Raw genomic sequence first — 16,949 nt, forward strand, 5'->3', positions numbered from 1 at the left:
CCGGCTGGAGTGCAGTGGCACAATCTTGACTCACTGCAACCTCCACCTCCCAGGTTCAAGTGATTCTCCTGCCTCAGTCTCCTGAGTAGCTGGGATTACAGGTGCACGCCATCACGCCCAGCTAACGTTTATATTTTTAGTAGAGATGGGGTTTCACTATATTGATCAGGCTGGTTTCAAACTCCTGACCTTGTAATCCACCCACTTTGGCCTCCCAAAGTTCTGGGATTACAGGCATGAGCCATCGTACCTGACCAAGCATACCTCAGTTTTTACCAATTTGCAAGAATTTGGTTGAAAAAGGCTTCACAGGTTTAACTATATTTAAATAATTTTGGAATTGTTTTCCTTATTTTTTTTTAACAGTGATTTCAAGTCAACTGTCACCATACTCATGTTATAAATTTAGAATTTATTTTTATCTTTGCTGTATTATGAAATTTTAATGTTTGAATGCAATATAGTTTTGTGAATATTAGGCTTTTTAAACCCATTTTCTCACCATTGTGATATTTATTGAGAAGACGCAGTTTGAAGTATTAATTTATTTTTTATATATTTGTACTGTAAAAGTTCAAATTAAATGTGATATTGTATTTAAATTTATGGTGAATTACGTAGTCAAAATGGTAATCTTAGAACTCAGAAAATAAGATTTTTTTTTTCTCCTAGCAGAATTGGGAAAACATAGATGGTTTCTGTGATGGAAACTATTATATGAGTATTTTTAAACCTTTTGTTGTCTTTTTTTTTTTTTTTTTTTTTTTTGAGACGGAGTCTCACTCTGTCACCAGGCTGGAGTGCAGTGGCGCAATCTCGGCTCACTGCAACCTCTGCTTCCTGAGTTCAAGCGATTCTTCTGCCTCAGCCTCCCAAGTAGCTGGGACTACAGGCACACGCCACCATACCCAGCTAATTTTTGTATTTTTAGTAGAGACGGAGTTTCACCGTGTTGGCCGGGATGGTCTCTTGACCTCATGATTCGCCCACCTTAGCCTCCCAAAGTGCTGGGATTACAGGTGGGAGCCACTGTGCCTGGCTGTTTTCAAAATATTTTAACACAAAATCTTCGAAAAGGCAAAAAATAACTTCTACAGTATTAAAAAGTAGGATCTACATGCTCTGGGCTCCAAATAGGGTCATGTAGTGCTGAAGTTCTTTTCGTCACCGGGGAAAGCCTGCATACTCTGTCAGCATCAGAGCCTCAAACACGCAGGAATGCATGAGGAGTAACAACCTCACTAGACTCCTCGGGCTCCTACCCGGGCTCTGCCACATTACTAGCTTGTAGGACCCAAAACAAGTTATTTGATTTCTTTGTGTTTCAGTTTCCCCATTTGTAAAATGGCACAGTGCCTGGCATGTAGTAGGCATTTAGTAAATATTAGCCTTGCTAAGTGCAGCACAGCTCCCAGGTCTTTTGGAATTTCTTCAGTATAAATATTTACTTCAAGGTAATTGTCCACCAATCCTCGGTGGCTATTCTCTTTTAATCCCAAAGTGACCTGTCTCCTAATGTGTCTCCCTAAAAACAACAAAACACCACCACCAACAAAGGTGTTTTACTTATTCAGTAGTAATAGTTACTTACTGTACTAGTGTGCTTTATTTGCCCTAACAAAATGCTACAGGCTGGGTGGCTTAAACAGCAGTTTGTTTTCTTGTAGTTGCGGAGGCTAGAAGCCTAATATTGAGGTGCTGTCAGGGTTAGTTTCCTCTGAGGCCTCTTTTTTTTTTTTTTGAGACGGAGTCTCGCTCTGTCACCCAGGCTGGAGTGCAGTGGCCGGATCTCAGCTCTCTGCAAGCTCCGCCTCCCGGGTTCCCGCCATTCTCCTGCCTCAGCCTCCCGAGTAGCTGGGACTACAGGCGCCACCACCTCGCCCGGCTAGTTTTTTGTATTTTTAGTAGAGACGGGGTTTCACCATGTTAGCCAGGATGGTCTCGATCTCCTGACCTCGTGATCCGCCCGTCTCGGCCTCCCAAAGTGCTGGGATTACAGGCTTGAGCCACTGCACCCGGCCATGAGGCCTCTTTCTTTGGCTTGCAGGTAGCCTCCTTCTTCCTGTCTCATCAGATGATCATTTCAGAGACACTCCTGGTGTCTCTCTATATGTCCTCATCATCTCTTCTTGGGAGGACGCCAGTCAGATTAGATTAGGGCCTTCATTTTAACCTAATTACTTCTTAAAAGGCCTTATCTCCAAGTACAGTCATGTGTCACTTAATTAGCGGGATATGCTCTGAAAAAATGCGTCATTAGGCGATTTCATTGTTCTGCCATCACGGAGTGTACTTACACTAGCCCAGATGGTAGAACCTAAACACACCAGGCTGTGTGTAGCCTATTGCTTCTGGGCTACAAACCTATACAGCATGTTGCTATACCGAATAGTATAGGCAACTGTAACACAATGCTAAATATTTGTATATCTGAGCATATTAAATAGAAAAGGCATGGTAAATATATGGAATAAACATAGAAAAGGTACAGTAAAAATACGGAATAAATGATTCTTAAAAAATGGCTGTTCTGCCTATGGAGTAGCCATTCTTTATTCCTTTACTCTCTTAATAAACTTGCTTTCACTTTATGGACTCACCTCAAATTCTTTCTTATTCAAGCCTGCCCCCATGCCCCAAAACAAAGATAAAAAATGGTACACTTAATGTATAGGGCTCTTAGCATGAATGGGGCTTGCAGGTCTGGACCTTGCTCAGGGCGTCAGTGAGTAGTGAGTGAATGTGAAGGCCTAGGACGTTAGTGTACACTACTGTAGACTATAAGCACTGTACACTTAGGCTACATACAGGCTACATTCAGTTTATAAAGCATTTTACTTTCTTCAGTTAACCTTAGTTTACTGTAAGTTTTTTACATTATGAACTTTTTTACTATTGTAAAAACACTTATAATACACATTGTACACCTGTACAAAAATATTTTTATTCTTATTCTATAAGCTTTTTTCTATTTTTAAAAATTGTTTTTTACTTTTTCAACTTTTAGGTTCGGGGCACATGTGTAGGTTTGTTACATGGGTAAATTGCATGTGACTGAGGTTTGGTGTGGGAATGATCTCATCACCCAGATACAGAGCATAGTTACCTGATAGTTTTTCACCCCTTCCCTCACCTCGCCCTCCCCTCACCTCGCCCTCCCCTCACCTCGCCCTCCCCTCACCTCGCCCTCCCCTCACCTCGCCCTCCCCTCACCTCGCCCTCCCTCCTCTAGTAGTTCCCGGGATCTGTTGTTGCCATCTTTATGTCCATGTTTATCCAGTGTTTAGCACCTACTGTTAAGTGAGAACATGTGGTATTTGGTTTTCTGTTCCTGTGTTCATTTATTTAGGGTAATGGCCTCCAGCTGCATCCATGTTGCTGCAAAAGACATTTTATTCTTCTTAATGGCTGTGTAGCATTCCATGGTGTATATGTACCACATTTTCTTCGTCCAGTCCACTGTTGCTGGGCATCTAGGTTGACTCCATGCTACTGTGAATAGTGCTGCAATGGACATACAAATACATGTTTCTTTTTGTAAACTAAGACACATTTACATTAGCCTAGGTCTACACAGGTTTAGGATCATGAATATCATTGTCTTCCACCTCCACATTTTATCCCACTAGAAAGTCTTCAGGGAGGCCAGGCATGGTGGCTTATGCCTGTAATCACAACACTTTTGGGAGGCCAAGGTGGACATACAGATCACTGGAGGCCAGGAGTTCAAGACCAGCCTAGCCAATGTGGCGAAACCTTGTCTCTACCAAAAAAAAAATACAGAACTTAGCTGGATGTGGTGGTGCGTGCCTGTCGTCCCAGCTGCCTGGAAGGCTGAGACATGAGAACTGCTTGAATCTGGGAGATGGAGGTTGCAGTGAGCCAAAATCCTGCCACTGCGCTTCAGCCTGGGCACTATGAGATTCTGTCTCAAAAAAAAAATTATTTGGGGCAAAACTCACATAGAGCTGCCTCTCCTAGGATAACAGTACCTTTCAGACTACCTCCTGAAGGATCTGCCTGAGAATGTTTTACAGTTAACTTAAAAAAATAAGTCGAGGGGGTACACTCTAAAATTATGATAAAAAGCGTAATGTAATAAAAACATAGCCAGTTATAGAGGCATTTATTATCAAACATTGTGTGCTGCATATAATGAAATTTGCTAGACTTGTATGATACTGGCAGCGTGATACATGTATGTATACCAGCATCACCACACACACATGAGTAATGCACATTGTGCTACAACATTATGAAGGTTGTGTGTCACTAGGTGATAGGAATTTTTCAAATGCATGATAATCTTATATATGCTGTCTGTTACTGACTGTGACATCATCATGCAGCATGTGACTGTACAGTCACATTCCAAGGTACGGGGTTAGGGCTTCCGCATAGGAATTTTGGGGGAACACAGTTCAGTCCATAACACTGTTACTACTCTGGCAGTAGTTGCTTACTCAGGATGAAGTCTTTACTCTCAGAGATTTGTCGTCTGGTTAATCAGATAGTTTAATTTTTTTAAATTGATATTTAATGAAGTAGATTGGCTTTTGATTTTTTATACTGAGATGGAGCCTCACTCTGTCATCCAGGCTAGAGTGCCTTGGTGTGATCTCAGCTCACTGCAGCCTCCACCTCCCAGGCTCAAGCAATTCTGCTGCCTCACCCTCCCAAGTAGCTGGGATTACAGGTGTGTGCCACCACGCCCAACAGATTTTTTGTATTTTTAGTAGAGATGGGGTTTCACCATGTTGGCCAGGCTGGTCTTGAATCCCTGACCTCAGTGATCTACCTGCCTCTGCCTCCCAAAGTGTTGGGATTACAGGCGTGAGCCACCGTGCCTGGCCACTAATTTTTATATTTTTAGTAAAATTTAGTAAATTTTAGTAAAACAAAGTAGATTGTTTTTATAAAGAAAGCAGTGATATTAGTTCATAGATCAGAAGCCAAAGAGTGGGTTGTGTGTCCTTCTTTAGTTGTACATTTTGTTAATTTACACAATCATTTATTCATGTGTTTACCAAATAGTTAATAAGGGCCTCTGCAGTACCAGGCATTATGCTAGGAGCTGGCCATGCAGCCATGAGAATAAATACATAGTACCTGCCATTGTCAGGTTCGCCACCTGGTATATATTTAAGACATTTATGTCTCTGGATTGTAAAGACACATAATCCAGACATAATCCATTCCTCTAGGATGTTAGCTCTTGGGAGGTATTACTATTAGACCATAGTAGTTACAAGTACTGGCTTTGTGTTTTAAAAGTTAATTTATTAATTGCTGATTCTACCACTTCCTAGGAATGTAACCTTCAGCAAATTATTTAACCTCCTTAAACCCCTGTTTTCTCATTTGTAAAATAGGGGTTATATAAATATTTCACAGGGCTAATGCATGATTAAATGAGATAATACATGTCACATGCCTAGTACCATACTTGGCATCTGGGAGAAGTGCTTAATCAAATTATTGCTGCAGTTTTTTGAATACAGGAGTGAAATGAAACCTTTCATTGGAGGTAAAATTCAGGAGACACTAAGAATAACTTTATATGTAGGTTTCTAATACTTGTGGAGATCTTTTGCCAACACTTTGGAATGTGTTGGTTTTTTATAATTTACACCCTGCCAGTTACTAGAAATTCGAAATAGCTGTCTAGCTTAAGAGTGTGTTCCAATTTTGAGATAATAGAAAAACACTGAACTAGAATTAAGACTACCTTAGCATGAACTTTGGCTCTTTGAGCCAGCTGGGAGACCCAGGATTACCACAAAGTCTGGACTTTCCCTGTCAGATTATTTGTGTTGTTTATTAATTAGGGAATGGTCAATTTTAGATACTAGCATTTAGGTTTCTGAGGATTGGTATATAATTGCTAAAGTCTTATAAGTTTGAAAATTATATTCTAAAAGCAGAAATAATATAACCTGAACTTAATCTTGCTTCTGAATAAAATAATTATCACACCAGAGAATAATCTTTAATATGTGACTGAATATTTAATTGATTTGTGGTCTTTGCTGAAGTTCATTTCAAAGCCCCCAATATAGTGTTTAACTTTACATTTACATTGATTCTTATTTTTGTGGCAGTGTTCTCACAAAAAGCACTGAAGTTACAAGTTTTAAGATCTTGATTTTCTCACCTGGCTGTCCAGTATTTGAAGCACATTTGGAAGGCACTGTTGAAACATGTTTTAACTGATAAAGACAGTATCGGGCTTCATGAGAGGCTTTTCTTGTTGTTTTCGTTTTTGCTTGGCAGGGTTAGGGGTACTTTTTGACTGGATGGATTGTTAGGCCACTTTGGTTATCATAAGATAAGAAGATAAAATATTTTAAATAAAATAACATCCTTTTATGAGATGAGAAATCACAAACTCATGAAAATATGCTCTCCTTGGATACTTCTCTCTGTTTAAGTTCTTTGTTATTTTGTGAAAAGTTACAAAATTTTCATCAACTTTACTATGTAATTTAAATGCCTGAAATTAGGTGCTGTATCTCACAGGGTTGCAGAACTTAATTTTCATATGATAATTGGTGTTAATGAATGTTGCATCTTCTAATGTTGCAAATACTTTGATATTTTCTAAAAAGGATTACGAACTACAGATTTGTTTCAAGTTCAGTTGTTATGTGATGTCAAAGCATAGGCAACTTGCAGAATGGGAGAAAGGTTTATAAATCATATTTGATAAGGGGTTAGTATCTAGACTATGTAAAGAACTCCTACAACTCAGCAGCAACAACAAAACAACCTGATTCAAAAATGGGCAAAAGACTTATTAAATAGACATTTCTCCAAAGACGATCTACAAATGGTCAGTAGGCACATGAAAAGATGTTCAACACCATTATTGACTAGGGAAATGCAAACCAAAACCACAGTGAGATACTACTTCATACTCATTAGGATATATGTTAATTTTCAAGGAACAAAACGGGGAAATAACCAGTGTTGGTGAGGATATGAAGAAATTGGAATGCTCATGCATTGCAGATGGGAATGTAAAATGGTACAGCTGCAAGTTTGGTGGTTTCTCAAAAAGTTAAACACAGAGCAATCATTTGATCCAGGATTTCCACTCTTGGGTTTGTGCTCAAAGCATTGAAAGCAGGGAGTTTCAACAGATAGTATATACTAATGTTCATAGCAGCATTAATCACAATAACCAGAGGTGAAAACAACCCGTGGACATCAACAGATGAATGGATAAACAAAATGTGATATATATATAGATGTGCATAGAGTGGAATGTATTTATTCATACAAGAATGAAACAGGCTAAGTGAAATAAGCCTGGCATGAAAGGATACGTATTGTGTGGTTCCACTTACATGAAATATCTAGATTAGGAAGATTCTTAGGGACAGATAGTAGAGTAGAGGTTACCAGGGCCTTGGGGAAAAAGGCAGTGGGGTTATCGTGTAATGCGTGGGTCCCGTCAGCACCGGGACTGTTAGGAATTGGGCCGCACAGCAGGAGGTGAGCCACAGGCAAGCGAGCATTACCACCTGAGCTCTGCCTCCTGTCAGATTAGCAGCGGCATTAGATTCACATAGGAGCTTGAACCCTGTTGTGAACTGCGCATGTGAAGGATCTAGGTTGCGTGCTCCTTCTGAGAATCTGATGTCTAATGAATGATCTGAGGTGAAACGGTTTCATCTTGAAACCATCCACCATCCACCCCTCTCCCCAGCCCCTGCCCTGCACCTCCACCCCATTATCCGTGGAAAATTTGTCTTCCATAAAACTGGTTTCTGATGCCAAAAAGGTTGGGGACCACTGGTTTAATGGATTCAGAGTTCCTGTTTGGGATGACAAAAAAAATTCTAAAATGGATAGTGGTGATGATCACAGAACATTGTGAGTATACTTATAGGATGCCACTGAATTGTACACTTAAAAATGATTGAAGTGGTCATTTTTATGTTATGTGTATTTTACCACAATCAAAAAGTTAAAATAACCAACCAAACAACAACAAAATGGATTTACTCAAATATACCTGTTCAGTGTCTTTTCCTCACAGATTTTTTCTCATTTGTTACTGAAGTATCTGTCTCAAAATTGCGTGGGTGCTTATTAGATTTTTAAGATTGATTACCCGTGGGTTTGTATTGCCTTTGAATTACAAATGGTGTGGGGGTTTTTAGCATTATTTTTGTGACAGAAATTGTTAATGGATCTCCTTTGTTTTGCAGTTACTTCGAGAGCTTAAGCATCCAAACGTCATTTCTCTTCAAAAGGTGTTTCTGTCTCATGCTGATAGGAAGGTGTGGCTTCTGTTTGACTATGCTGAACATGACCTCTGGGTAAGGTGAATTGCTGGCAGACATGAGCAAACAGTTAGGGATTGTTAAGAGTCACTAAAACCAATTAGGTGTTCCCCTTATTATGAGACTTCCGTTCTTAAAATAAAAGTAACCTCATAGAGTGTGGTTGGTGGCATTACCAAGGCTAGAGTGTTTGACTTTGTATTATTGCTTTTCAACATTGTCAGTTTGATCTTTTAACAGATACTAAAGAAAACAATAGAATCTCAGGAGTGTTCAACAACTATTCAATATTGCTTCATATAGTTTTTTGATGACATGAAAAATAACTAGTATCTATAAAATTTTGCTCTAAAATAGAAAAGTAGCATATTTCCTTTTATTTCATCATATAAAGGGAATATAAAATGAGAAGGTGGTATCCTCATGTAGGAGGACGAATATGCTAACTTTGGAGAGATCTAATAGTTCTACCATTATTTATCGTATAGCGTTAGGCGAGTCTTTTAATGGCTTTGAAGCTGTAGTTTACCCCATCTGTAAAATGTAATACTTCCTTTCCTTTTTTAACAACGTTTTTCTGAGGAACAATCTTGTAGTTGAAAAGTTTTATTAATGAAATATACAAATGTAGGAAACTATTATTAATTATTAACTATTCACAATTGAATTTAATATCCTAATGCTTATTTTCATTGACAGCAATTCAATATAGTATAGTCATGCACCATATAATGTTACTGTCAACTAGGGACTGCATATATGATAGTGGTCTCATAAGGTTATAGTACCATATTGTTACTGTACCTTTTCTATGTTTACATAGAAAATTAAGCTAACACACTTAATTACTATTGTGTCACAATTGCCTTCCTTATTCAGTACAGTAACGTGCAGGTTTGTAGCCTAGGAGCAGTAGGTTATACCATATAGCCTGGGTTTGTGGTAAAGTCTATCATCTAGGTTTATGTAAGTACACTCTGTGATGTTTACACAACTGCAAAATTGCCTAAGACACATTTTTCAGAATGTGTCCCTTCATTAAGTAGTGCATGACTGCATTGTACTTACTTGAATTGGGCATAATCTTGCATTGGAGGAATTCTTTGTGGATGAGAGCTCTATTAAAAAATGAGATTGGTGTGAAAATAAATTTTAATATCTCTTGAGACTTTTAGTTATTCTTTGTTTTCTGACCTGTGATAAGAATAGTTTTAGGTCAAGTTTAGTGGGTCACACCTGTAGTCCCAGCACTTTGGGAGGCCAAGGCAGGAAGATCACTTGAGCCAAAGGGTTTGAGACAAGCCTGGGCCACATGGCAAGACTCTGTCTCTACAAAAAAAAAAAAAAAAAAAAATTGGCTGAGCTCAGTGGCACACGCCTGTGGTCCCAGCTGTTCATAGGACTGAAGCCCAGGAAGTCGAGGCTGCAGTGGGTCCTGTTCACGCTTTTGCACTCCAGCCCGGCTAAGTTTTGTATTTTTGGTAGAGACAGGGTTTCGCCATGTTGGCCAGGCTGGTCTCTTAACTCCTGATGTCAGGTGATCTGCTCACCTTGGCCTCCCAAAGTGCTGGGATTACAGGCCTGAGCCACTGAGCCCAGCCAGTTTATTAGTTTATCTAATGCAATGCAGAAAATGATGCTATATTGAAAAAAATTACTGTAAAATAAGAGCTTAAATTAATCTTGTCTAAGTAGCTGAAATTCAAACACCAGCCTCAGTATTTTGCGGTTTACTAAGCAGATTATTTTTTAAATTGGTATTTGAAGAACTCTCAGGTAACTATGAAATTTGCTGTTTTGTTAAATATAACATTTATGTTTTTAAAAAAAAATCTGAAACGTTACCTTGCAGATAAGACTGAGATATATATATGTGTGTGTGTGTGTGTGTGTGTGTGTATACACACATATATATACACAAAATCTATAACAGGATAGCCAGAGTAATTTTGAAACATATTCACAAAATTTACATTCTTACCAATCTGTATAAAGAACATCTGTTAATACAGATTATAGTTTAAGAAACAAGTAAACCAAACCTCTAACATTACCTTGTGTTAATTCATTAAGAATTACTTTACTCCTGTGTACTGGTTTTTTAATGATATTTAATAATGTCTTTAAACATTGTATTGATTTGCATACTAATCTATATTTACTAAATTAGCATGGCGATGCTTTTTATTTTGTATACATGAAATAATCTCTCTTTTATGAAACTCTTTCGAAGGTCCATGCTAATTATTAATTTTTTCTTCTTCTTTTTTTAATCTCTGGTTCTTCTGTTCTTCTATTTTAAAATAAGTCTAATCGGATCAACCCTGTTAAATCAGCGTGGCCAGTATTAAATTGGACACTCACCATACTGAGCCTCATAAGAGATAAAGTCATATAATTTAAACTTAAGGCATTTTCCAGGCTGGTTCATAACAAGATTTGTGATAAACCACAGTAGAGCGTAGAAGATAGTATATCACTCAATGTGATTTCTAGCTGCTAGTTTGTAATATTTAATTTTACATGTAGGTACAATGATTATACTTTAGCAAATTTTATTTCATGTAATATTGTACAGTGTATATAGTTCATTAGCTTTATCATCATCTTAATAATATTTAAGCCAAATAAGTATTTTTAATGTTCATTTTCATTAAAAACAAATGATAATTTAGCCTACTAAAACCCACTCCTTTATCTATTTTAATTGGAATGTCATAGTGAATTGGTAGGGGTTAGGCAGCAGAGGGTAACAAGGCAGTCGCAATAAAAGTAGTTATTTTTAAAAATCACTTAAGCGTTGGTGAGATTTCATGGTATGTGTACTTTGCATTTGTTATGTAGCCCTGGAATATAAAGCAAATGACAGTAGGGTTTGTCATTTTAAAATGTTGGTAAAAGAAATCACTTGTAATACTCTAATAAAGTATACATGAAGAAATATATATGAAATTGATTAATTACCTTACCTCTCCTACATACCTGCCCACCTCGGCCTCCCAAAGTGCTGGAATTACAGGCGTGAGCCACCACGCCCGGCCCAAGAATCTTCTTAAGGAGAACAGACTTGATTGTCACATCATATTTTAGGACAGGTGACAAAACAGTCTAGATACTAAATTGTTGTAGCTCTGTTTTATTTGCCTGCTATTAAATACCTTGAAAAAAAGACTGAGAGGAAAATTAAAGTAGATTAATGCTGCTCATTTAGATTAGTCACACTACATAGGTGCAAACTGCTACGCTTTACCTTCTCGTGGATATTCGCTATCTATTTTACCTTGGAGAGTAAAGCTCCTTTACTCATTAATCATTAGTTATTCCTTACTTGTATCATATTCTGTGTATCATAAGAAAATAGCAAGTGAAAATGTTAACTTATAATGTTAAATATCTCTTACTTTTATTGCGTTTACTGATTTCAAGAACATGCTTAATATTTACTTACATATATTGGCTAAGGGTCTGCTCTGTGCAATATTAGGTTCAGGGATATGTACAGTGGTGTGCAAGGCATAGTTGACTGCAGCCAAGTTATAGATTTTCCTGCAGTTTAAAAGTGATCTAATTAAGAAAATGAGTCCTATCAAGAGCATTTGAAACTTTTCAAAAAAAACCTGTAAGGCACATTTATTTATAAAGTAATTTTTCTGTGTATAAAGTTGTGCTTTGTTTAACTGGATGTCCAACAACATTATACATAGAGAGCTTTGATGGATGGTACAAGGCAGTTTTTTTTTCCCTCATGTTTTTCCATTTTTCCATTGTGAACTGGCATGTCATTTCTTTGTGCTTGTGTATGTTTTATTGAAGCATCTCCCCACTTGCTTTCTTTATAACCTATGTTATAAATAGGTTCTCATTCTATGCCATGTCAGCCAGCCAGAAGTCTCTCTTGAACTTTGTTTTTTTTTTTTTTTCATTGTTTCTACCAGATAAACAGGAATCAAATATACTCTGAAAGTAATTGATTTTTAATTATGCTGTAAAAATAAAAGCACAGTATTTCCTAATTCCTTATTGTGATAATTTACTTCCTGAAATGCTGTCATATGCTTAGGAAATGGAATTTTAGCCTCAGTTATTAGGGAATTTTAAAGTTGTTTATGTTATTCAGCAGAGTATGAAATTGTATTTTCAGTATCTGTGGGAATCCCTGAGTGTTTCTTTTTCTGTTAGGAAAATATTACATATCAAATTATCTTTTCCTTTTTTTTAAGCTTCTGGTGATATTTTTTCTTTCTTTCAGCATATAATCAAGTTTCACAGAGCTTCTAAAGCAAACAAGAAGCCAGTTCAGTTACCTCGGGGAATGGTGAAGTCACTGTTGTATCAGATCCTAGATGGTATTCACTACCTGCATGCTAACTGGGTGTTGCACAGAGATTTGGTAAGTTGATCTGTAATTGGTTTAAACTAGAAAGATGCATTACAGTTGGATACTTTTCTGGTTGTCTGTAGATACCAGTGCTATATGTAGGCCTGCAAACCTTATAGAGGTAGTGAGAATGCTATATTCTCAAAAAATGGCCTAGTAGTGTTTTTATATAATGCATCCTGCTTCTCTGACATACACCAGATGGTATTTATTTTGAAGTGAAATAAGACACGTTTGTTTTCCTAAGCTTCTCTTTCCTTTTAAGTTCATAAATAAAGCATTAACTTGCTTTACATTGATTATTAGATGCAAGGCAAACTGTATAAATTTGTATATTTATAATAACTTGAAAATAAAATTTTTGGAGCCTACTGCATACTTATTTACACTTTAGAAAAGGAAAATGTTAATTCAATATGCTTATATTTTAAGCCCCTCTATGTGAGTAGCAGTCTGTTGGCCAACAGCCTTTATTCATCGTAATTGAAGTATATTATTAGAAGCCTTGCTGTATTCAGGTGCATTGAACTTTTAAGAATTTAAAAACGTAAGAAATTGACTTTTTAATTTAATGTGTCAAAGTCATTTATGCCTTTTTTCACCCATCTTGCACAGGGGTCCCCAGCCCCCAGGCCACAGACCAGTCCATGGCCCATTAGGAACCAGTCCACACAGCGGGAGGTGAGCGCTGGGTGAGCATTACCACCTGAGCTCAGCCTCCTGTCAGATCAGTGGCAGCATTAGATTTTCATAGGAGGCAGAACCCTATTGTGAACTGCACATGCGGGGGTTCTAGACTGCACACTCCTTATGAGAATCTAATGCCTTATGATCTGAGGTGGTACCGTTTCATACTGAAACCATCCCTTCCCACCCCACTGTGTGGAAAAACTGTCTTCCATGAAACTGATCCCTGGTGCCAAAAAGATTGGGGACCACTGATCTAGCGTATTATTATTCATTAAATTTTCATGGATTTCAGTTACCTAAACTTCAAATTGCCCTTTCTTACTACATAATTACATTGCTTTTATGGTTCTTTTCTTTGTAAAGATAGTAACTATAATATTTATAACGGCACCTTCATTTCAAACAAATATAAACATAATACTGAAAGTGATGATTTTGTCTCTAATCACCTGTATACAAAGGAAATATCCTGTAGGCCATGAGGCGGAGCCCATCTGGTCTCTCGCAAAGATGTTCTTCACGAATTTAGTGAGCTCAGTCTCTGGCCTTCAAATGTGCAGTTCCAGTGGCACAGTTTCTACTTCTTTCTTCTAGCTTTAGGAAATTGCCTTGTAGCACATTTAATGTTAGTTACTTTATCTCCAGTTCTCATACCTACAAAGCATTTAGAGTAGGACCAATAACACAGCAGAAATTTGGTTGAACTTGTTTCTTTATGCAAACTTTTATTTTTAATAGAGTTAGAATATTTTACTTATAAAAATAGATTTACAGGCCGGGCGCGATGGCTCGTACCTGTAATCCCAGCACTTTGGGAGGCTGAGGCAGGGTGGATCACAAGGTCAGGAGTTCAAGATCAGACTGGCCAAGATGGTGAAACCCTGTCTCTACTAAAAATACAAAAAATTAGCCGGCGTGGTGGTAGGTACCTGTAATCCCAGCTACTCTGGAGGCTGAGGCAGAGAATTACTTGAACGTGGGAGGCGGAGGTTGCAGTGAGTCAAGATGGCACCACTGCACTCCAGCCTGGACGACAGAGCTAAACTCCATTTCTAAAAAACAAAACAAAAAATAGATTTACATAACAGAAATCAGGCAAATTCTTTGGCATTTTATGCAGCTGAAAATAAATTTTGGCCATTGGGGTGGAGTCAAATTAGGGAAAAACATTTCTACTTTTGAGCCACCTGTCCTTTTTATGATCTCTAAAAGAAAAAACTGTGGCTAAAGGGCATGTTTTTCCCCATCGAGTCAGTTACGCTAAGATAGCTCTACATTTTCTTTTTCTTGTAAATAATTTTTTTCACTTGAAGTACGTATGCATATTAGGTAAATACAGACTGATTTTTAAAACCAATATTTAAATTTCATGTAATAATATAAATATACTTAAGCCACTTAGAGTAGTATTAAGTATAGTAGTGAAAATTATGATACCAAGTTTCTTTTATCTCTCTTATGGTAAAGCTCTTCCTACTAATGCACGTTAAGTAGATTCTCTTTGACATAGGGTTAGTGTAGAACCGATCCTTTCAGAAGGCTCTGTTAGTAGTGTACTAAGTGGCGGAGAGTGGAAGGATCGGTGCCCCCTGATATAGGCAACAAGGGATGCATTGTCTGTAGATGATTTAAAAATAATAATAAAGCATACTAAAAGTTAGTTGCTTTTTATTGTCACCATATGCTGACAGTTCTGAACAATTTCAGTAATAAAATATTTCTCTACAGTGAGGCAAATCACTCTTACTCCTCCATCCCTCTTGCCATTATTTAAAGTTTATTAATCCAAAAAGTTCTGCGGTGTCTACTGCTGTCTTCTTTGACTTCCATATTTGAGTGAGATTTTCCGTATTTTCTGTGCATGACTTCTTAGTGTTCTTTTTTTTTTTTTTTTTTTTTTTTTGAGACGGAGTCTTGCTCTGTCGCCCAGGCTGGAGTGCAGTGGCCGGATCTCAGCTCACTGCAAGCTCCGCCTCCCGGGTTCCCGCCATTCTCCTGCCTCAGCCTCCCGAGTAGCTGGGACCACAGGCGCCACCACCTCGCCCAGCTAGTTTTTTGTTTTTTTTTTTTTTTTTTGTATTTTTTAGTAGAGACGGGGTTTCACCGGGTTAGCCAGGATGGTCTCGATCTCCTGACCTCGTGATCCGCCCGTCTCGGCCTCCCAAAGTGCTGGGATTACAGGCTTGAGCCACCGCGCCCGGCCTCTTAGTGTTCTTTATAAACGTCTGACCCTTCTGTGTATCTCAGGCACACAGAAGTCCACTGAACCATTGTTTCATGAAAGTGACAGCCTTTGCCTCTAATCTAGATCCTACTGGTTCACATGCCCACCTTTCAAATTCTGAAGGAAAAACTCATTTACCGTATATGTACATTTTAAAATGTGAGCACCTTCCTGCCAACTGAAAAGGCTTTAAAGTTTTGATGTTTATAGTGTTTGAACAATAGCTACATTTGATTCTAATATATGTAGTAATATGATATTAACTCTCAAGAGCATTGGTCAGCCGAGTGCGGTGGATCACACCTGTAATCCCAGCACTTTGGGAGGCTGAGGTGGGTGGATCATGAGGTCAGGAGTTCGAGATCAGCCTGGCCAAGATGGTGAAACCCCGTCTCTACTAAAAATACAAAAATTAGCCGGCATGGTGGCACACGCCTGTAATCCTAGCTACTTGGGAGGCTGAGGCAAGAGAATCACTTGAACCCGCGAGGCAGAGGTTGCAGTGAGCAGCGATTGTGCCACCGCACTCTAGCCTGGGTGACAGAGTGAGACTCCATCTCAAAAAGAAAAAGAAAAAAACATTGTTCAGAAGCTATATAACATAACTTTTTTTAACGTTTTCTTCTCAGGTATTTGTTGTTAGTTGCATATGAAATATTTACCCTATCAAAACAAAAATTAATAGTTCATTATATTCTTTACTCCTGTTTAGTCAGATTTAGATCAAATGTGACAATGCTGACCTTAACTCTCTTCATAGACTTCTAATGCTATGAATTGGACCAGTTGGTTGAGGTGCTGACATGCCACAAGAAACTTCATATTAAGGTGGATAATTGGCACAGACACCCTAAAAACACCATTTTAATAATACTCTGGAATGTTATTGATGTTTTCATTTAATAAAATTGGCTTTATTAATTAATAGAAATACTGGTTTGAGATGGTAGAGTTATGAAGTTCTTTGATATGTATAGTTGAGCTTTTAAAATTAATCCTATTTAATAAATAACGATTTATCTGGTTGCTATTAATCATCACATAGTAGCAAATCAGTAACTGAAATCTGTCGTCCTTGGTGGGAAAATAGAGGTTTCTTAATTCTGGAAGTCTTTTTGGGCTGAGAGTTGTAATCAGTGTAAATGTATGGATGTTTTAAGAAACAGGGACCAGAAGAGAAACATAGGCAGTATTTATTTTGTGAAGTAATTCATCGATCCAAACCAAACTTTTTAGTTTCAGATCATTAAAATATGTATATGTAAGTTGTTGCTTATACACTTAATTTGTCTGTGTCCACTAGAGATAAATGAGAACAAAGTTATGTCTGTTGTGTTAGCTTTGTTCCTTCCCTTGATGACTCTCT

General features: G+C 37.8%; 1 protein-coding gene across 5 annotated transcripts in view; it reads left to right on the forward strand.

The window, feature by feature from the left end:
- The window catches only part of CDK8 (cyclin dependent kinase 8), a 148,233-nt gene that overhangs the window by 83,104 nt on the left and 48,180 nt on the right, over positions 1–16,949 (forward strand). For all 5 annotated transcript variants that reach the window (XM_033237075.1, XM_033237042.1, XM_033237049.1 and 2 more), the window contains 2 exons: positions 8,217–8,327; positions 12,541–12,681. Coding sequence is in view for 4 of the 5 variants with exons in the window: in XM_033237042.1 (XP_033092933.1) it covers positions 8,217–8,327; positions 12,541–12,681 (252 nt within the window). In the remaining variant the exon portion in view is untranslated. The remainder of the gene's footprint in view (positions 1–8,216; positions 8,328–12,540; positions 12,682–16,949) is intronic.

This window comes from Trachypithecus francoisi, unplaced genomic scaffold, assembly GCF_009764315.1.
Source record: "Trachypithecus francoisi isolate TF-2019V2 unplaced genomic scaffold, Tfra_2.0 Contig01461, whole genome shotgun sequence".
Classification (NCBI taxonomy): Eukaryota; Metazoa; Chordata; class Mammalia; order Primates; family Cercopithecidae; genus Trachypithecus; species Trachypithecus francoisi.